The 21,899-nt window shown below is 34.0% G+C and overlaps 2 protein-coding genes and 2 long non-coding RNA genes across 4 annotated transcripts; 3 read left to right on the top strand and 1 right to left on the bottom strand.

The window, feature by feature from the left end:
• Nucleotides 1–1,929: 1,929 nt before the first annotated feature.
• LOC120282348 lies at nucleotides 1,930–5,379 on the bottom strand. Its single transcript, XM_039289152.1, has 7 exons — nucleotides 5,366–5,379; nucleotides 4,047–4,099; nucleotides 3,525–3,858; nucleotides 3,299–3,416; nucleotides 2,928–3,216; nucleotides 2,733–2,838; nucleotides 1,930–2,597 (listed from the first exon to the last, which is right to left on the bottom strand). The coding sequence occupies exons 2-5, from the start codon at nucleotides 4,078–4,080 to the stop codon at nucleotides 3,094–3,096; spliced, it is 609 nt and encodes a 202-aa protein (XP_039145086.1). The 5' UTR covers nucleotides 4,081–4,099; nucleotides 5,366–5,379; the 3' UTR covers nucleotides 1,930–2,597; nucleotides 2,733–2,838; nucleotides 2,928–3,093.
• A 7,076-nt stretch (nucleotides 5,380–12,455) lies between these two features.
• On the top strand, nucleotides 12,456–14,410 carry LOC120281679. The gene is made up of 3 exons (XR_005542759.1): nucleotides 12,456–12,696; nucleotides 13,856–14,080; nucleotides 14,209–14,410. It is a non-coding gene; the product is annotated as an uncharacterized LOC120281679 (long non-coding RNA).
• Nucleotides 14,411–14,513: 103 nt separating this feature from the next.
• Nucleotides 14,514–17,139, top strand: LOC120282699. The gene is made up of 7 exons (XM_039289552.1): nucleotides 14,514–14,582; nucleotides 15,405–15,524; nucleotides 16,053–16,129; nucleotides 16,497–16,557; nucleotides 16,656–16,831; nucleotides 16,941–17,012; nucleotides 17,110–17,139. The coding sequence occupies exons 3-7, from the start codon at nucleotides 16,127–16,129 to the stop codon at nucleotides 17,137–17,139; spliced, it is 342 nt and encodes a 113-aa protein (XP_039145486.1). The 5' UTR covers nucleotides 14,514–14,582; nucleotides 15,405–15,524; nucleotides 16,053–16,126.
• Nucleotides 17,140–17,229: 90 nt separating this feature from the next.
• LOC120282700 lies at nucleotides 17,230–17,693 on the top strand. The gene is made up of 3 exons (XR_005543023.1): nucleotides 17,230–17,373; nucleotides 17,458–17,511; nucleotides 17,603–17,693. It is a non-coding gene; the product is annotated as an uncharacterized LOC120282700 (long non-coding RNA).
• Nucleotides 17,694–21,899: the final 4,206 nt, after the last annotated feature.

Here is a 21,899-nt window from a genome sequence, read left to right as displayed (position 1 = left end):
AAGAACAAAAAAATTATAAGACATCACAATGGCAAAAATTTGACAATCAGCCATGTATAGTAGATTGAGCAAATACCTTCCGTCGAGTAATCTCCCAAAAGTGGACCCAAAGCAGGGATGAAGAAGAATGAGAAAAAGGAGGACCAGATTGCAAGTACTTAGTGTTGTCTTCAACCTAACAAATTTAGGAATAAGAGATCGATTTATGAAGTTTCAAGTTATGGAGAATATAAGATGTCTTAGTTTTAACCAAATACACCCATAACGCAGGTTGTGCTTGATTTGAAGCATATATTTGCTTGTGAAGACTCCATTACGAGACTTAGTATAGGATATCTTCACTCTAATAAAAAGAAAAATTGCACCATTACATCATCCTAACTCTAATTGCAAGTCAAAAAGCTCGAGGTTCAAGTGAAGGATTAAGGCTATGATTTGCTAGTGAACTAGGGACGATGCATTATTTCAATGTCATTTCGTAAAACCAAAAGGGTCATTCAAGTAATTTTTGATGCCGCTTAAATTCAAACTATAAGCCAAAAATAACAATCACGTGAGTAAATTATAGTAAATTATATAATAAAAAGAAACAATAACTTTTTGCAATAAATTTTTCGAGTTGTACTGAAAAGTTGCACCACTCTACGCGGATAAAAAGTTTCTGCTCCCTCGCACGAGTTTCATTCCTCACCATCCATGGAGTGCTTGAAAAAGCTTTAACATGGAAAAACCTTAAGTTAGATCGAGTAGAATAATTGAAGAAAGAAGAGATTGTAACAGGAATTTACTTCCTTCACCAGGGAAACACACATTGTACTCTAATAGTTTCTAACTCGCAAATGGAATATCATCTTCAATATTTAAGAGCTTCACCTTATAGACAACTTGATAGGAGCCAACTCAAAAAAACTCAACATATATCTTCTTCTGCTTCCTAGCAAACAGATAAATTTGTTGCCATGGAGCTCAATTGGAGCTACTGAAGGTAATGATATAGTACTCTTAGTTTCCAAGCACTTTGAAAAATACACATTCAAAAAAAGAGATAATATAGAAAAAAACTATGTGTGTGTATGAGTGTGTAAAATTTAAGGAAAACATCATAAATATAACAAAATGGTGTGTGATGAAAAATTAATGAATATAAAAAGCTGCGATTGTTTGAATTCAAGAAAAATATTAAAAATATGGCAAACCTAAAGCTTGAGTGTGTTCAAAGGCACGGAACATCATAAATATAGCAATCCTAATGTATTTATATATACAGATAAACGCGCCAGCCTGCTCGCTTCTCAAGTAAACCATCCCAAATAGCAAAATCCCGATGCATGTGTGCATATATATATCGACCCCCATCTGTGCATTCAAGAAAACCATGATAAACAGACAAATATGATGCATGTGTGTATATATGTTCACACCCGGGTGTATTCAAAAAAACCATCATTAACACAGAATCTGATGTGTGTGTATATTCACACCCGGTTGTATTCAAAGAAACCATCATAAACAGCAAATCAGATGTATGTTTATATGTGTGAATGCCAGAAAGGCATCATAAACATAGCAAACCCAAAGTGTGTGCAAAGTGAACTTATGTAAATGGAGGTTCCGGAGAAAAGAAAAAAATCAGTTGGTGATGCAAAGTAGCAAGGCCATATTTTTCCGGAAAAAGATTAATAAAAAAATTAAACATCCCATTTCAGCATGAAGAAAAAATGCAGATGAGTAATTCTAACCAGCGATATTTTCAATGCTTACAGAATAGTCTCAAGATCTCGAACAACGAGGTGGTTATTCATGACATATTCAAGAAGCTTTTCAGCCAGACACTTGACATCCACCTACATAAAGAGCAAAAGCAACAAACATATATAATTTGACCTTACTCTAGCTTACAATGTCAACATACAGGGAAAACGAGTACCGGAAGCCTCAAAGTTCCACATATGCTTGATAATTCTGGTTTCAACAAAAGATGGAGGTTTCTTTGTGCATGGCGTAATTTTTTCCTTCCATCATGTTCAAACAAAGAAGGCTAATGTAAAACACACTGAATGACAATTCATGACCTTTACCTTCAACAAAAAAATTTGAAAACATTAGAATGAATTGTTGCTAAATAAATTGAAGTGAACTATGGCTTGAATTGTTGCTTCATCTTCTTTATCAGCCAATTGAAAAAAAATTAACTTCTACACCAACAACATCAACAAGACAAAACTCAAAGTAAGCTTTAACATATATCCTCTTCATCATTCAGGCCATCAAGAGTGTTGTCGGCAACGAGTGTGGTGCGAGGCCTTTTTCTCGTTGGAGAGTGCTCATCAACATGCGATTGCGCCTCCACTGTTGGTGCTCTAGGGATAGATCACGTGAGAGTAGCAACATGCATATCGGAGAGGTCAATGCCCTTCAACCTAAGTGCTGCAAGCAATGACATTTCAAATGACTCACGACGAGCCCACTCAATCCGCATCGCATCATGTTCGGCTCGCATCGTATCATGCTCGGCAAGCATTGCATTGTGCTTAGCTTGGGTTTTAGCAAGCTCTGCCTGTAACTCCTTAATTTGCTCAAATATATATGGATATAGCCTTCACAAAAACAAAATCCTTGATTGAACAATCAATGTAATTGCTTGCAAATAAATTGATGAAACTATTACTAAAAAGCCACTAATTTAACAAATTGATGAAAAAAATTAACTTCTTGAGGAAATTATAGTATACTTAGAACAATTTGTGTAGCACGCTCACCCTCGAGAGTGCCATCCTTCTTCCCATGAGTGCGGATGAAACATTCTTTCGGTGTCGGTTCCCTATCCAATTCTTCAATCTGAAAAAATAGCATAATAAAAAATTTAAAGAGTTAAATAAATCATAAATAATAATAATAATAATAATTACATAGAATATGGACATTACAAGCCTGAGGCGGTGTACAGCAGTGCTGACAGATCCACCACGATAGATTACAATCGAAGAACTTCCATTTACTGCCCTATTCTTTTTGTTTTGCTCACTTATTTTCTTGAACTCTTCCGACCCCCAATATTTTTGCAAACTCTCCCAAACCGAAGGGGTCATCCACTCAAGTGGAGCCCTTGTAAAGAGTGCGAGCAAGGTACAAATGTTTTTTCAACCACTCACTCGCCTCATGGTTGAAATGACATAATATTATAGACTCATGATGCGACTCCCATGTGTAAATACCCTAAAGAAAGAAAGAAAGAAAGATTAACTACATTAATATTTTTTTAATAGTAAAACAATATTATTAATTAAATGATATTTACCCTAAAAGCTGTGAACATTCTCTGTCGCACATCTCTAGGCACTTTTCCCCATCCGGTCCATGGTTCTTTGTAGTGGCCTTGGACCAAATCATGTATTGCTTTTTTTACTTCGTAATCTCTGAAAAAACAAGTCAAATTAATAAACATTTAATTATAAAATTTAGGAACTTTTCTTGAGGAATTTATATATACAAAATAAAATTTTTAAAAAATAAAATCTACTTACATAACTACACTGTCAGGAGTAATAAACCAAGGGGGTCCAGTGCTATTAGATTCATTGGATTGATCCTCTGTTGCCTCATGTTGGCCCTCAGAGACATGGGTAGATGCCTCGGCATGTGGAGTTAGCGGAGGCTGTGAAGTTTGAGGAGATTGTGTAATCGAAGGGCTCACTTCTGGTGCTTGAATATTTGGATGTATACATGGAGGCATTCCTAATTCTGGTGAGTTATTGGAGACTAATTTGGAGCTAACAGACTTCTGACGAATACTTGCGGTTGATCGACCTCGGCCTGATATAGATCGACCACCATATCTCAATGTTGATCCACCCCGACCTATAATAGAGAACATTAAATATAAGTTGTAAAGCATGGAAACAAATTTCACTCAAATTAAAAGCTAAATGAAAAGGAAAGATGCTTCATACTACCAATATATTATACAAATAATTCAACCAACATTATTACAATAAGACAATAAGCTTAACCAAAAAGATCAATGCTTAAAAAAAACCTAGTCAAACCTGATATAGAGCTATAGTCTGGATAATGAGTCATCCCACTTCAACTAAACAATCTGTCCAAACAACAAGAAAACTTGGGTGAATATAAATGATAAGATTACAATGAGAATAACTTAATTGGAAAGGTAGAAGAAAAAAACATGATCATAAATGAGACATATATCTATCACCACACACATCCAGTAAAAAAACTAGAAACAACATAGAAATACAAAGTTCCTATAAAAAAAAAGAGAAAAAACACAAGAAGATATTTAGTAATTAGTTAAAAGTCATGTTCTCCCAAATCATCATCAAGTAATTAACAACCTTTTCCTCATCCCCATACATATGTACTAACAGAGTTTGACAAAAGTTGTTAATTCATTGCAATAAAACAACATATGAAAACAACTTGTTTATCAGCATATGCAACAGTGGCATCACTTCAGGAGTCTGAGCAATACTATTAAACTACAAAAGAAAGAAAAAAAAAAGAAAAAAAAAAGGGATGACTGTTCTTTTCCACCGGTGATGGTGACATATACCAAGAAAAACTCAATCGATCATAGAAAAGGGCTGGTGAAGTGAGCTGGTGAAATTCACATTTGGCTATATATCTCATAAAACGTAGAAATAAAGCAAACTAGAGAATTAAATGATGGAGATGTTTATTTTCTATTTAACCTGGAGAAACCAGTGATATCGGTTTTATTTGGATTAGTTTAAAGAAGCAGCTTTTCATGCTGAAATCTAAAAAGCTTCCTTCAATCTTATTGAGCAAAAACTAATGATTCACACTTTTTTTTTTTTTTAAAAAAAAAGAATGATTTCCCAAGATGGATTGCTTGTACTTTTGATAAACGGAATAAGCGGAAGGCATCTTAAAAAAAGGGAGAAAAAAAGAGTTCTCCATAACAGAACAAATGCCAAAAAAAAGGCACTTCCAGGAGACGTACTCATTTGAGAAGCAGATTGTTGAGGACTTCTCAAACAGAGCCTATGAGAAGCATGTCCCCTGAGTGCTCTGTCTGTGAACAAAAAAAGATGTGAAGAATCACATTCCACTCCAACTCAAAAACAGCACCATAACCATAACCATCATAGAGAGTCCTAAGTGCACTAAATTCAACATATATAAGTTTCAACTTTTTATAATTCATTGAAACCTCAAATATGAAGAAAAACACAAGAACAAGTTCATATATGTATACATATTTTTTTTAAAAAAACAGATAAGTGAAAAAGTTCCTTAAACATAGTACAACATAATCATCCAACAATAGGATTCTAATATTTCAAGGAACAGTGGATAATAATGGACTATCATGCGCACTTACCAACATATGCAACAAAGTGGCTCCTAATGCCAATTTTCCCAATGATGCTAGGAGATACAGAATAGCAATAAAAAATAATAATATGCCATTCAAGAGGATCCACAGGTACCACTCGTATAATAACCAACAAAAAAATCAATATCAGAACAAATCTAACACCAAGTCTAACACAAATAATAATATGTTAAGGATAATGAATATAAAGGGTAATAACAACTCTAAACTTTAGCATGCCTAATTATCACAACCCATTGCTCATATTGTTGTTTTCTAAAACAGGCTATTATATGAGTGGATCTTGTGATGCCTCTATATATTGGACTATTAAGAATATTTTTATATTAGTTTCAATGGGATCAAGGTCAAAACTAACTTTCACTTGAGTTGGGTTGGACTTGGGGGAAATATTTAATAAATTTGGGTGGGTGGGGATCTCGATGAAACCAGTGCTTATTATATATTAGTTTCAATGTGATCATCTTCTTCTTGATTTCATGTGCGAGTGTTGAAGATGCCAAGTGTTGGTTTGTTGCACACAAAAACACTTCTTATTTCTTGAGTGATCTCTGCAAATTAAGATGCAAAAGGTCAGCTGAATTATTTTTTTCTAAAATGAATACAAAGGTGTTGTAATTTTGTTGATTCAAATGGTCATAAAGTTAGCGAAAATATTAAACATTATTACAAGCTTGTATGGCAACCATAATCGATGATGCATCGGGGCTCAAACAAACTTAAAAAGAAAAAGAAACAAAAGAGGTATGTAATGGAGCATCAGTTCACGGGGCATTTGAATGAATAGAATACATTTCGCACCCAGCTCATTCATTCTACAAACCTGGCAACAACCTGGGGGGCAACTATGGTGGTGGTTATGGTGGTCGATATGGTGGACCGAACGGGGGATACAACAAGGGTGGTGGTGGTATAATTAACTTATCTACTACTGTTAAGGCATTTATAATTATAAGCATGCACCTTGTGTCTATTAAGCTGCAGACCTTGTGTCTTTCTTTCTTCTCTGCATGTTTGATAAGTATCTTTATCATTTACTAAACTTTGGTCATGTTTTTCTGGATAATTAATTTGTGGAAACTCTATTTCTCTGCTACAGGAAAGTTGTTTAATATTTATCATGCAAATTTATATATATATATATATATAAATCAATTGAAGACAATGTAAAATGCTTTTTTCTTTCAAATTTTTCCAGAAGTGATGGTAAATCAGATTACTGAACAAGTAGGGTAATAGCAGCAATATTTATATATACAATAAAGAGAAAATGTCTGTTTCTTGAAAATAACTAACATTAATGGTGGAGCTGGCAGCAGAGGATGCATGGTATAAATAATACAAAGATAGATCCTATGGGCCGCAACTACAGCTACAAATCATCATTCATCAATTTAAAAAACATGAGAATAGTTCATGCTAAATAATTTTTTTTTTTTTTGGTTCTTCTGGTTTTACATGGTTTTTTTATTATCTCTAGCTAGTAGGCCATGCAGTACAAAGAGATGGCATTTCTTAGAAGCAAGGGCATAAACAATGAGTTGTGGATGTCTTCATTTCACTTTTGAAAAATCATCTACTAAGATTGAACAATAGAAAGATACCATAATGGAGAAATCTATTGTGAAATTGAAGCCTGAAGAGAGAAAAGCTCCAAAATGCTATAATGCAAGCATCCAACTGACAGCCTGCAAAATAGCAGAATATGTTTAATTGGCATTATGTTAATCAGCTCTAAAAATACAGACTATGATCATAAATTTACAATAATAGTCTCAGAACAATATGTTAAGAACACCAAGAAAGCTATTTTCATCGCATGGAATGCACAGCTTGGAATCACAATTAAAGAACAAAAAAACAGAGAAAGAAAAAACGCCAAAGAGTTCACCTCCGATCGTACCACCTCTAATCCGCCAGTTCACGCTGATGCTTCCCTTCCTCCTCCGAGCTCCTGCAATGGCCACACAGAAAGGGAAAAACATATTCAAATCCTAAGAAGAACACATTATTCTGAATCTCCTCTGGATTTTAAAGAAAAGAAACAAACTAAAGACAGTGATCTCACTACCAATCGTCACCGATGTTCCTCTTCCTTCCAGCTCCTCCAATGGCAACAGAGAGATATATGAAAAGAAGATTCAAACCCTAGAATGAACACCTCTTCTGAATTCTCCCAGATCTTTTGGAATTTCATAACACCCTAAAGAGCTCACCACCGATCGCATCCGCCCTCGATCCCCCCTTTCATTGTCGCTTCTCCTCCTCCTCGTAGCTCCTCCAATGGCGGCCAAGAGAGAGAGAGAGAGAGAGAGAGAGAGAGAGAGAGAGAGAGAGAGGAGCAATGGATGGCGGTGAAAAAAAGCTTCAATGGGGGACAGGGGTTTTAGGGTTAATGAAATAAATTTTGTTTTTTTGTTTTCTTTTAATTACTATAACTAATAAAAAAATTAATTTATTAAATATTTAATATCTGTGACGTGTCTCTGTTTAATAAAAAAATGAAAAAAATTATATTTAATATATTAAATATATTTTAGGCATCAAATACACAATATTAACATATTAATATATTTATATTTTTTTGTACTATATTTGATATAGTATTAATAAATTAACATTTTGTACTAGATTTGATATGGTATTAATATATTTATATATTTATATTTTTCAGATCTATGATTTCGTATGATATTAATATATTATTATATTTTTTTATTCTAAGAGCGATGTTGTAGCTAACATTAATATATTAATATATTTATATATTTAGTCACCAGTATTTAAGACGATATTAATATATTTATATATTTATATTTTTAGTATTTAGTATTTAGACTGATATTAATATATTATTATATTTATATTTAGCACATGATTTGTAGCAGCATTAATATATTAATATATTTATATATTTGTCACGGTATTTAGCACGATATTAATATATTTATATATTTATATTTTTAGACTGATTTATGTACCGGTATTAATATATTATTATATTTATATTTAGACTGATGATTTGTGACCAGCATCAATATATTAATATATTTATATATTTGTCACGATATTTAGCACGATGATTAATATATTTATATATTTATATTTTTTGATAATCGTATTTAGTACGAGTATTAATATATTATTATATTTATATTTTAGCATGATGTTGGGACTGAGCATTAATATATTAATATATTTATATATTTATCATGCAGTATTTATTCTGAGATTAATATATTTATATATTTATTTTTTTGGCACTGTATTTGGCACGGTATTAATAAATTAATATTTTTGGTACTGTATTTGGCACGGTATTCATATATTATTATATTTATATTTTTGGCACTGTATTTGGCATAGCATTAATATATTATTATATTTATATTTGGCACGGTATTTAGCACGGCATTAATATATTAATATATTTATTTTTTTGTAACGGTATTTGGCACGATATTAATATATTACTATATTTATATTGTTGGCATAGTATTTAGCATAGTATTAATATATTATTATATTTGGGTTTTAGCACGAGTATTTGAGTCTTGTATTAATAAATTATTTTTAAAAAATATGTTTAGCACTGTCATGTAAAATTATTAAATTTGTATATTCGGCATGATGTTGTACGGAAGTAAATAATATTTTTTTAAAAAAATCAAATATTTGACACGGTTTGTTAGTTCCGTGTCAAATCTTGTAACAAATTTGTCACGATTTTTTTTCCGTGCCAATTTTTCCGTATCGATTTAGGATTTTTCTTGTAGTGATACCACGAGAATCAATATATCTGGATAACCACAAAAGGACCTTTACTAGATGATGTTATCAAAGCCCTAGCTTGATCTTTTGGAAACCGATGAGTGCATGAAGTACACATTTTTCATACCATAAACACATGCACTTAGCTTGTCTTTTAGCATAAATTTTTCCAATTTTGTTCTTTGTTGAGTATTTTGTGATTATTAGCAGGTAATTAGATTCTAGTAGTAAAAAGAAGAAAAATAGAATAAATCAGAGCAAAGTGAGCAACATATTGAGCATCTTTCCAGAGAAGAGCATAACCTAAGCACGTTGTGTGCTTAAGGCGTGCAAATCACAAGAAAGTGGAAATTGATGAGCACAACCTAAGCATAACACTCCTGCTTAGAGCATGACTATGCTCAAAGAGCACTGGTGTACTCTTTGGTCATGCTTATTATTGGAAGTCTGAAATTATGAACATTTGAGTCTCGAGTGTTGCCAACAATCAACATGGATGAAGAACACCTAGAACATGGCCATTCATCATCTTTTTTACCTATAGTATGAAGCCTAACAACTAAGGTTTTGAAAGAGACTTTTGGTGAAATCTCAGTAGGAGGAGAGGACTTCATGTTGAGATTAAAGGAGGCCAATTAGGGATGAATTGACGTCTCTCCTTCTGCGCTTTGGGTACCAGATTCGACGATAACATCGACTTCAATCCAGGAGATTCCATCTTCCATCTTAAGAGAAGCATTGGGAGTGTTTTCAATGTCTTTAATCATGTCTCTTGTTTGGATTTTGTCATGATTATTTTGTAATATAAGAGGCTAAACTTTTATTATTTCCTTGGACTATTGAATGTGAGATGATTTTTTTTTTTTTAAATTTCCTTTGCTATTGTATTGGCTATTTGAGTTGTCCTTGTGAAGTTTCTATGTTGCTTGATGTTTGTGTTAGCTTGTGTGAAACTTCCAAATATATATTTGATTTGCATGATTAGGATTGAAAAATCAACCATGTATAGATCACATATAAAGGATAGAGATTGAGTTTGCGTCTAGAGATAGGGTGTATGGTGTCAAACTATCAAGATACCTAATAGAGGGATTCATGGAGTGTCTAATGAAATCCTAGGCCAATTGGTGTCATTGGATGTGACTAGGGTTTGATCATTTTGAGAAAGGGGTCAACTAAATTAGGAGTTTCCATAGTCCAAGAACACTAAACAATTAGTCGATATAGGACATTATTGCATAGAATCTCAAGAGGATATGATTCTGAGGTACCATGTTCTCACCATGATTTTTCTCTAGATTTGTCATCATTTTTAGTTTATTTCATTGCTTTCTTAGTTTAGAAATTTAGCAACATCACTTGATTGAGTCACTAGATAATAGAGGGTGAATTAGTACTAGAAGCACTTGATCCTGTGGATTCGACTGCCCTAACCTTAAGGTATAGTTTGCTTCTTGCGCAACCTACATTCTTGCGGCATTGTATGCATGGTTAGGGTAATCACTAGAAGTAAACCATCACAATGGCTTCCTGACATTTTTTGTCATGCACTATGAATCCTTAACTCCTGTATAGAAGGTAGTCAACCAAGGTAGCCAAGCCAATCAGATGCTCCTAGGCAAAAGGAAAGTCAAGGCCTTAGCTTCAATGAGCTTACAAAAGTAAGGGTTAATCCTGGACGAACAAACTCATATATATTTGTGAGTAAATGAACTTCGCTTCAACTTGCATTCAAGGACTCGCCCGAGATATGCATCACGTATAACTGAGAAGCATGCAAATTAAGAAGAGAGTTATGGTTATAAATATACTTAGTAGAGTTGAAGCTAAGTTCCCCACAATATTTAGGAATAGATAATTAATTAGATAGAAACTTGTGTAAAACAACTGGCAACAACAAGAGAATTATCTACCTTGCTGTTCTAAAATACATATCCAGTACTTGCCTTTCAGATGTACTAAAATACCATCATAGCAATTGAGGTAGTTAAATTCCAACTAAAATAGATAATCTTGTCGTAAATGAGCCTGGAACCATCACAGAATATTCTAGTTATAAGCAAATCTAGTTTTCATCCAAACATGAGTCTAAACTTTAAGAGCAAATCAACACTCAGAAAGGTGGAAACTTGGCCATGGGCTAGGATCTGAATGAAGAATTTATTTTAGAGACTAATTGGAGTTTCAATGGGCATGCAGCCTATTCCAAAGAGGTTTGTCCTTGTAACTAGAGTTTAAACAATTATATAAACAATAGAGGAAATGATGAGTGCTTGATTATATATGCTTTTATTTCTTTTGTTTCATAATTCAATGCACTTAGCTTGTCTTCCATATGAAATCAAGCGATTTTGGTACTCAATTTAGTTCTATTTTGTGTTTAGGTATAAAAATTATACACATGGAGCAAACGGAGTGATATTGGAACATTTCAAAGCCAAATTACACTACAAGAAAAATTGCAAATCGGCATGGAGAAATTGGCACGGAAAAATAATTATGACAAATTTGTTACAATATTTGGCACGGAACTAACAAACTATGTCACATATCTAATTTTTTTAAAAAATATTTTTTAATTCTGTACCAAATACGGTGCCAAGAACCCAAATATAATAATATTTAATTCCATGCCAAATGTCGTGCCAAAATACAAATATAATAATATATTAATAACGTGCCGAATGTCGTGCCAAAAATATATATATAATAATTATATATTTATACCGTGCTAAATACTGTAGCAAAAATATAAATATATTATTATATTAATACTGTGCCAAACACAGTGCCAAAAATAGAAACATATTAATTTATTATACCCGTGGCAAATACCGTGCCAAAACCAAAATATAATAATATATTTATATCGTGCCAAATACCATGCCCAAAATATAAATATAATAATATATTAATATTGTGCCATATACAGTGGCAAAAATACAAATATATTAATTAATTAATACCGTGCCAAATACTGTGCCAAAACCAAAATATAATAATAATATATTTATACCATGCCAAATACAATGCCAAAAATATAAATATATTAATTTTATAAATACCATGCCAAAAAAATATAAATATAATAATTTATTAATACTGTGACAAATACCGTGCCAAAAATATAAATATATTTATTAATTTAATAATTAGTTAAGTTTTTATATATTAAAAATAATTAATACAATTGGGAGTTTAGTAGCATGATTAGGTCAATTTCACTCTTATAAGTAAGACTAACCCTATTTAACCCCATCTTAAACAATGCCACAACTTAAAAGCCTATCACATCTTCATCCCCTTCAAACCCTAATCCATCTTCATTGAGACCTCCATCACATTCACCAGCACTATCATCGCCATCTCTAATTGCCGCCGATCTCACCTTCTTGTTCGATTGGTATATTGATCGTGGCTTTAACTGAGATTAGGTTGCGGATGAATGCATCATCGCAGATCATCATTGGTACTTAGCAGCCCACCTCACCCTCCTCTTGGTTCGCGGCAGATGCTGCTCAATTCGCTGTCTCAGCAGTTCGAAGGTATCATTCTTTTCTTCTTCGATTTTTGATCTCTATCGAGCCTAATGTTATTCAGAATTTTCCGTATTGAATGTGAGATTTTTTGATTGTTTTTTTGTTGTACTATGTATTCGGTTTAAGTCTACCTCTCTGGTAGGTTTTGGGATTTAGAATTAGGTATTGATTTGAGATGTGGCACCCCAGATTATGTGAATTATTTGAAGTTTTTGGAATTTTTTTTGGTAGAATTTGATGTTTTTGGGTTGGAGTTTGTATAATTTTGATTTGAGTTTACCATTATGATGTTCTTTTTTTTATATTGGAACATGTGTTATTTGAAGTATAGGAACCAATTCCGCAGGAATTTTATATGACTTGGTTAGAATTCGTTGAATATCTGAACATAATCTTCATGTTCTTAGCAAAATGTGAGAACTACTTCCTGTTAGATAATTTTAATGTGTTTTATGTTCTTGACTATATGTAGTGCATAGATTTCTTGAGAAGTACTTCTTTGAGGATCTAACTTAACATTTAAAAAGAATTCTTCTTTAAACTTGAAAGCGCCGATATGTGGGATAGCACATTAGTGCATATAAACTTTGCATGCTTTTTATTTTGACTGCAAGTTGATTATGGAGTTAAATTTAACTTTGCTTTTGCTTAACTCACTTGGTATGATTTACATGCTTATATATATGGGTTTTTGGTTGTAACATGTTCTTAGAGGAATGCTTTGTTATATTGTCATAGTTCAGCAATTGTTATGTTTTGTGGTTTTCTTATTATTGTTTATTCCCTTTTACACTTTAACTTGACCTTTGATAAGCATCTTCCTTTGATTCTCTAGAATGATCATTATGTTAATATAAGACTACCATCATTTTGATCAATCTTTGGGAAAGTTTTTTCAATGCAAAGTTCATTGGATTTGGAAGATGTGCTTCGTCATGAGGATAAGTATAAATTTGAGAGACGAGACTTACTTATCACTCTGCGCCATAGAATTAGTAATGGTTTGTTTACTTCATAATGCCATTGCAGGTGTCATGTAGTTTTCTGATTTTTGTTAATCATACAAGTGTCTTGAGTTTTTGACTCCTCATCTGCTTATGTGTGGATTTGTGCATGCATAAACACATCATATTGTCGCATAACTTGCCCTTTTTTTTTATTGAAGATGGATTTGAATGAGCACGACGAAGTACAAGACTTTCTGGAGAAGCAACTTCTAGTATAAATTCCAATGCCTCACAAGCAGGAGGAGGAACTGGGACTAATCATTCTTCATCATCTAGATTTCTTGGATGATTCTCTTCATCATCTTCTAAAACTAGTTCAGCTGCCTTTCGGACCATGGCAGGTCGTAAGGGACCATCATGCATTTCTGAAAGTTTTGATGAAGGTAGTTTGCAAGCTTTCTTATGAGAAATCTTATGTTGTGTGTAATAGGAGTAAAATCCCCAGATTTTTTGAGCTGGTTCTCTATGTATCTCTTAATTACAATTGTGATCTATATTCTTCTTTCTTAAGGGAGGAAAACAGAGGTTTTTGGCGATTCCTGTGGAGAGGATGCTTTCGACAACAATGTCATCTGTAGCAATTTTTGTTGATTGTAGATATCTTGAAGAAGAGAAGATTAATTTACATGCTGGTGGGTTATCTGTGCATGATTCAAAACTGATAAATGGCATCTGAGAACTATTGGGACTCTTGCGTACTCTTGGGGAAGGCTATAGATTTTCTTGTATGCATAGAAGGCAGGTATGGAAACTATTCAAAAAACAACATTCATTTTCATATGTTCTATGGCTTATAGTGTGTGTTTCTGATGTGAGCACGAAGCTTTGGAAGTTTATCAAAAGCTTTCACAGAATCAATATAATACTGGATGGGTGCTTTCTCAGGTATTTTGCTTATGTAGACTGTCGTCATTTGTGGAATATTAATGATTTTAATCATTGTCAGATGTTGGTTTAACTTTCTTGAAAAATATCAGATATGCTGGTTTATGAATCATCTTAACCTGGTTTTAAAATTCTGAAGGTTTCTCTCCAAGGAAAAGCACAAGCAATTTTTTTAAATGAAACAGATACTTTGTGTGGTCCAAAGTTTAAATCAAAGAATTTCTGTCATAAATTCATGGAAGCATGAATTCGATAATTACAGAACAACTTAGCCTCCTCCAACTTACTTTGTTCATAAACAATATATGCTTTTCTTTGAATTGTATTTATTTTTTTTCAAATTGTGTTTATAAGTTTGGACTACTGTGATTTCTTTAGATAATTCTATAAAGATTTGCTCGTTTATCATTTTTGTTTTTTGTGAAGAGAAGACAGAAAGTGGTAGTTTGGTTTTTCATAAAATTTTTTGGTTAACTTACGATCAGAGGAATACTAGCAAATAACTATGATTTTGTATAGGTGTATAAGTAGATATGGTGTTTTGCATGTTTACAATGGTAATTGCTCATTTGTGTGTGTGTGCAAGCAAAACAAAAAAAAACAAAAAAAAAAACAAAACAAAAATTAAATTGATGTAGCTGTACCATTCATGAATGCGTCTAGTGTCTAGGGCTTAGAAGACTCTTGTCATGAAATCGATGGTTTGTTGATATGAACTAGTAGTATATTGATAATTGGTATGAGACTACAAGTATATAGATGATCATACTATGCATGTGTTCGCTGTTGGAAACTTCTGTTGAATAATTATATTTAATGCAGGTAGGGAAAGCACATTTTGAAATGGTAGACTATTTTGAAGCTGCTCGCTGCTTTGATTTGGCACGTCGAGTGTCACCATACTCATTAGAAGGGATGGACATTTATTCCACTATCCTTTATGTAAGTTCATTTTAATCATTATTTTCTGTCCTGGTATTGTTATTACATTGATAATACATTTTTTTGGCTGGTCAAGGGGGATGACTTCATGGCTTGCTTAAAGATTTTTATATTACATTGTTTTGTTGATGTTATACTATCTATCCATCTTTTATTGTCCCTTTTAGACTTCAGGATCACCTAACACTTCAGACCATGATTTTTAATGATGCTGCACCTAGGCATGACTAGTTTTTCCTGCGATTGTTCATTGGACTTTGTATAGTTTCAGGATTATTTGTCCTTGGGAAGCCAACAGAGCATATTTTTTCTACTCAGCATGACATCAAACATAAATGAGCATGCTCTACTGGGAACACCTTACTCAAGTTCCTTCATATTGCTTGGGCATATTATTGCATATCATTGCATATCCTTGGAACGCACATGGCAGTGACATGCTATTTGTTTCCGTAAACAACCCTATCTTTGTGTGTCAGATTTTTAATAGTGAGGCTTTAAAGTTTAAATGACTTTTCTTTTTGGCAGCATTTGAAAGAGGAAATGAAGCTGAGCTACCTTGCGCAAGAACTTATATCCACTGATCGATTAGCTCCTCAGGCATGGTATGCTCCAACCTCCTTCAAATGGTGTGGGTTTATCTTGTATGGGGTTCTGTATTGCTCAGATTCATTTATAACATATGTATTAACAAGTGCTTTCAGTCACTAGATTAACACAATTATATATGAAATGGTGTGTGGAATTCTATATTTCAATTCCTTGTTGAAATGATGTTGTTGAGGAATTCTTTGATGTTCTTGATGAATCAGAGCATGATCTAGATTCTACTTGGCCATCTGATGCCAAAATGCTCTCTCAGGTTATTTCACCTCATGTTTAAGTTTGCATTCTAGATTCTACTTTGTATTCATGATTGACACTAAATTCTCAAGTCCAAATTTTGCATTATGATTCTTGTCTTTCGTGCAGGATAAGTGTCATTCTTTACCAACAACTGCCGTGCTTGTGCATGGACTTCAGAACCTTACTAGTCAGTTTCAGTAATATTTGTCTCAAGATTTTTGATATATACCTCCCACAATCTGACTGTTAAGTTTCATTGACTTAATTTTAACTATGCATCTATAGTTGAAAGGAGTAACAGCATGTATTCACTAGACATAAGAACATGCAACATGGTGACATGCATATATGGAACTACTCTTCCAAATGATTCAAGCTGTGCTTCATGTTGCACTTGGGCCATTGCTGATCCTTCGTCATTTTTGATCCATGGTCCAACTTATTTGCAAAACAATCAGAAGGTTTTGTCAATACATATACATATCAATTCACTAATTCCATTCATATTCTCTTCACTAATTTAACTTGTGCAACAAGTGAAAGTGATGAGTACATTGATGAAACTTGTAGGTGCGCGCTGATTGGTTATTGTCTGATAAGCGGGAAGATGATCTTGGTGGTCGATCGGGGAGCATAGTTCAGGTACATGTATATTTCCTTTTAAGAAAATAAACTTCTTCAACTACATCATTGCCAAAAGAAATTCACTGAATTTGTATGTTGGAGGAGTATGCTGCAGGAGGTGGTAGCGAATTTTTTTCATTGTTAACATACAGGTTATTTCTTCTCATCTTCTTAATATCAAATCATTTTAAACAATAGAATCAAATCAAGTCATTGAACTTCTTGATTGAACATTAGGTCCCCGGTTCGACAACATACAATCTTGCCTTTTATTATATGATGGACCCATTGGAAACCATTCCTTTACTTAAAAAGTTATGTCAAAGGCGACGATACATATAGGAATTCAAGGTTCAGGCTCATACCATATATATCAAAAGTAAGCACATTATCACATTCTTATTACTGTTAGCTATTAGAAATCCTTTCGACATTATGTATCAATGATTCGGTGTGCTTGCAGGGGTCTTGGATAGTAAAGCAAAGTGTGGGGAAAAAGCTTGTTTGGTTGGCCAAGGTCTTCGAATCAATTATTTCAGTGGGAAAAATTATTATTATTGTTTGTTCAGTTGTTGTTTTCTCACAATTGATATTATAATTATTTTCAGGTGGGTATGCAGAGCTTCAAATAAGCTCTCCAGTTACCATCAGCCAATGTTTTAATTACTAGTCAGAAGATGTTGAAGAAGTTGATTAAAGGAATGTGTATGTATTGTTAATTCAATAAAATGATTTTTGTTTAGCAATTCAAACAAAAATTTGATTGATGTAATTCAAGAAAATTTAAATAAAATTAATTTCATATAAATTATTTTTTTAAAGAATAAACAAAAGCGTGCCGAAAGCCGTAACAAAATTTTTTTACCAAAAACTGTTCCAAATGTCGTGAAAAAATTTAGTATATAAAATCGTGCCTAAAAACCGTGCCAAATACTGAACCAATAAAACCGTACCAAAATCGTGCCAAATATGGAACCAAAGTCCGTGCCAAAAATCAATGATAATATTTGGCACAATAGTAAAAAAATGGTGTCAAAAACAGTGACACAATTTGGCACGGTATAAAAAGACGGAGCCAAAATTTATTTGTGACCATTATATAGGCATAGTTAATTTTCGGTGCCAAATACGGTGCCAAAATCAATTTGGCACGGTTTTTAAATTTATTTCCATGCCGATATTACTGTGCCGATTTAGGATTTTTCTTGTAGTGTTAGGTCAATTATCAAAGCTCCTGCAATCTACATGTGTTGAACATGCTCATGTATTGTACGATATCACCACAACAAAGCATTAGTGGCGAATACTGTGGTAAGGTTATTGTAGCAAATTTCCTAGGATCTACATGGTCACATGATTGTACAATGATCATATATTTCATATCATTTTGTACACTCATTCGACTTGTATTAAAACCGTATTGTGGAATTCGATACTAAATATAATGTGTTTTACATTCTCAGGCTTAAGGCATGACTTCAAGACAAGAGAGAGGCAAAAGAAACATTCTAGACCTTAAACGAAGGAGTTGGAGTTCTCTCGGCATCATTTGAATAAGGACAAGACAAACTGGGTGGCTTACGGCCAACCTTACGGCCAACCTTACGGCCATAAGTAGATTCTAGAGAACCTTGTGGGCATGCTTATGCTTGTAAGGAGTATTCAAAACTAAATCAGAGAACCTTACGGGCATGTTTTATGCCCGTAAGGACCATCCAGAGGAGTTTACGACCATAGCATACATAGTGAAGTTTATTGTCCAACGCTTATGGCCATAAGCTGGACCATAACACAATCATAGGACCTTACAGACGTGATTTAAGGCTGTAAGCTGTCTCATATGGCTCATGACTAGTTTCTCCAGCTCCCTTACGGCTACGTCCTTACGCTTGTAAGCAGCCCGTAAGCATTCAGGTATAAATAAAACTGATGTAGATTTTTAGGGCATTCTTTATATTTCTTTTGGGCGGAGGCGAAGGTAGTTAAGAATAGAGATGAATCTCTAGCACTCAAGTGGCTATTTGAAGGGAAATTTGGATCCATATTCAAGGGGATTGGAGGTTATAGCCATCAAGCTCATCTTCGTTGCGTGCATGAAAGCTTTCCTAGGGCTTCTCCGGCGATCCTCCATTGGCACGATTGAGAAGATGGTTTTCATGTTTTTCATGTATCGTTCTATTACTTGTATCTTGAATGCTTGCCTTCCTTTAATAGAGGGCTAATTTGTAGATATTTGGGCATAGTTGAGCTCTAGAGTTTATTTCAGTGACATTGGTTGTTGGATCTTTGATGATTTAATTGTTTTCTTAATTGCAATCATTTCTATTTGAATATAATGGCATGTTTTTATCGAATGATTGTTATTGTGGTGACAGCCCCCTAGTTTACATACGTCTAGTGTGCTTTGTGATGAAAAGAAATTCCCACATAGCATAGACATGCCGTAATTCGAGAGGATAGTGAGTATGCCTCTGGTCAGGGTACTGACATAACCAATTTGTATGCGTGTTCTGCAAGTGCACTGGTGTTGGAGTAATAAAAATACCCTGCAAGTTAGGTAGTCGAGTCCACAGGGAACGGAAGTATCAGTACTAACCAATTCTCAGTTATCTAGTCAGAATAAAAAATTGTAATAAAATAAACTTAATTGCAAGAATACCAATAAGCAAGAAAAAGGAAAGTAAAAGACAAGGGAGATCTCAATCAATAAAGATGAGGTACCCGAGTAATGTTTCCCCTGGGATCTAACATGAAGCATAAGATTTACTAAATGTTTCTAAACTGAGTGAAATTAGTCGAGGTAATCCAAGAGTAATTGGTCCCTGCCTCCAGGCCACCAATACTAGTCCCCTACGAGGTCCCGGTGGAGAAATCGCTCAATCTCAACACCTAACACTACATATGACCCCAATAAACTCTAGGGATACCTAGGAGTGCAACTGATTCCTAAAGATAGATCTAACCCTACTTCTAGGAGAAAGATCCCTAACATCTTACAAGGTCCCAGCGGAGAAATCTCTCAATCTCTCTCCTCACAGCAAATATGGTTGCATAATGCATAGGGAATACAGAGATAGGAAGCTCTCATCAGAGGGGAAAAGGGACACTCCACTATATCATGACTTACCCTCTCAACCCCCTTCAATCTTGGAGTTCTAACCCTAATGGAGACCTCTCTCTCACCAAGGTAACAAATCATGTAATCCATATCAATCACAAGGATCAATACGACATGCAAGCAATGAGAAAACAAGATTGAAACTCAAATAAACTTGGATTTATTAGAAAATATAAAGTAAATCAATACAAAGATAAGATCCTAAGGTTCACATGCCTAAACACCTACTAGGTTTTAGCCCTCCATGGGGCAAGTTACAAAGTAAAGAATAATGCAATAAAAAGCAATGAAAACGACAGAGTAAAACCCCCTTGAATTCCTAATGATGGCCTTTATGGGTCGCTCAATGTCTTGAAGGATCCCTTTTCGAAGCTAGGTTGCCGAAGGCCTCCTCGATGCTATGATGAAGAAAAGATCTATCAAAGTTGGTGAAGAATGGCCCCCAAATTCGGCAAAGACCTCCTTTTGAAATCCTAGCGACTTCGCCCTTCAAATGCTAGCAAAAAAGTCCCATAGAATAGGGCAAAAGGGCTATTTAGAAGCCTAAACCGCGTTTTTCACGTGTCTTCACGTGACCATGTGAGATTTCATGCGCCCACATGAGCTGCAGAAATTCCCATGCGACCGTGTGGAATTTTCATGTGGTCATATGAACAGTGATTTTGCTACAATACTTCTACAGTGCTCTTCATAAACGCGGCCATATGTCGGGCACACGTCCACGTGGTAGGTTATAAATCTTTTAATCGTCGAATCATCATCTGGAAGCTCTTGCATTTTTCACACAAGTGGGACATGGGGGTGTGACTGCCTTTTTGCCCTTCCAACTCATAAATTGGCTTGAATTCTCTTGGAAGTTGGCACACACCTCTATGTACATGAGCTCCTCTTGTGTCTTGATCCTTATGTTGCACAAAAACTCCCAAAATGTGTCTTTATAACCTATCTTTGCTTCTTTTTTCTTTCTTCAAGGCATTCACAACTTAATTGCACAAAAGAACACCAAATACAGTATATGAGACATAAACCATGGTAAAAATGATGCTCAATACAAGTAAAACATATAGAAAAATATGTCTACTCAAGCACTTATTAGGTACTTTGGAGACATCATCTCCCACAACCCTTCATAGTGAGTTATTGATAATCTCCATACTGTTTGCAATCACGTGCAATACATTTTAGTAGAAATTGTATCTTTACTCTGTATTCAGATTAGGAATAATTTATCTCTACTAGGGAGATCATCTACTTAAGATATTTTTATTAGCCTACAGTAAGGTTTCATAGAGTATTAATGCGATTGTGTGGATGTCTGTATCAGCTCTACACTTACTCAGTTACTCTGCGCCTTAGAAATTAGAGTTTAGTATAATTCTGGAAACCTCTCGGTTCAAATAGGATTGTAAATCTATACAATCTTTGTCCTATACTTCATAACCATAGAGGGATGCTATGCATGGACATCATTTTTTCCCTTGATTTTCCTCTTTCTTTATTTCCGTATTTCTCATTTTAGTTTCTATTGTTCAGACACACATCATTCGATCAATTAGGCTATTTTTAAGAATTAAAGCTATTACTAGTATTCACTTTCTTCCGTGTGGACTGACACTCTGCTTTATACACTCTATTATTATACAATCGTCATGTACACTTACATCTCTATCAGCACAACACGGTCATATAAATTAGCTCAAGACTAAGTAAATCATAAGAAATTAGTGCTTTATCATATTTTGTTGAGAACTTCGATCTTGGTGTCTTGAAGATTAAGTACACGGGCA

Source organism: Dioscorea cayenensis, chromosome 18 (genome assembly GCF_009730915.1).
Source record: "Dioscorea cayenensis subsp. rotundata cultivar TDr96_F1 chromosome 18, TDr96_F1_v2_PseudoChromosome.rev07_lg8_w22 25.fasta, whole genome shotgun sequence".
Classification (NCBI taxonomy): domain Eukaryota; kingdom Viridiplantae; phylum Streptophyta; class Magnoliopsida; order Dioscoreales; family Dioscoreaceae; genus Dioscorea; species Dioscorea cayenensis.
This window is presented reverse-complemented; position numbering and strand designations above follow the sequence as displayed.

What these genes read in the sequence shown, in the direction of transcription:
- LOC120282348 (XM_039289152.1), bottom strand. Translation starts at nt 4,080, where the DNA reads ATGACTCATTATCCAGACTATAGCTCTATATCAG. An exon ending in AGACTATAGCTCTATATCAG is followed by an intron (nt 3,859 to 4,046) that starts GTTTGACTAGGT and finishes TCTCTATTATAG; the next exon opens with GTCGGGGTGGATCAACATTG. An exon ending in ACTCCTGACAGTGTAGTTAT is followed by an intron (nt 3,417 to 3,524) that starts GTAAGTAGATTT and finishes TTGTTTTTTCAG; the next exon opens with AGATTACGAAGTAAAAAAAG.
- LOC120282699 (XM_039289552.1), top strand. An exon ending in ATTTGCAAAACAATCAGAAG is followed by an intron (nt 16,832 to 16,940) that starts GTTTTGTCAATA and finishes TGAAACTTGTAG; the next exon opens with GTGCGCGCTGATTGGTTATT. An exon ending in GATCGGGGAGCATAGTTCAG is followed by an intron (nt 17,013 to 17,109) that starts GTACATGTATAT and finishes AGTATGCTGCAG; the next exon opens with GAGGTGGTAGCGAATTTTTT.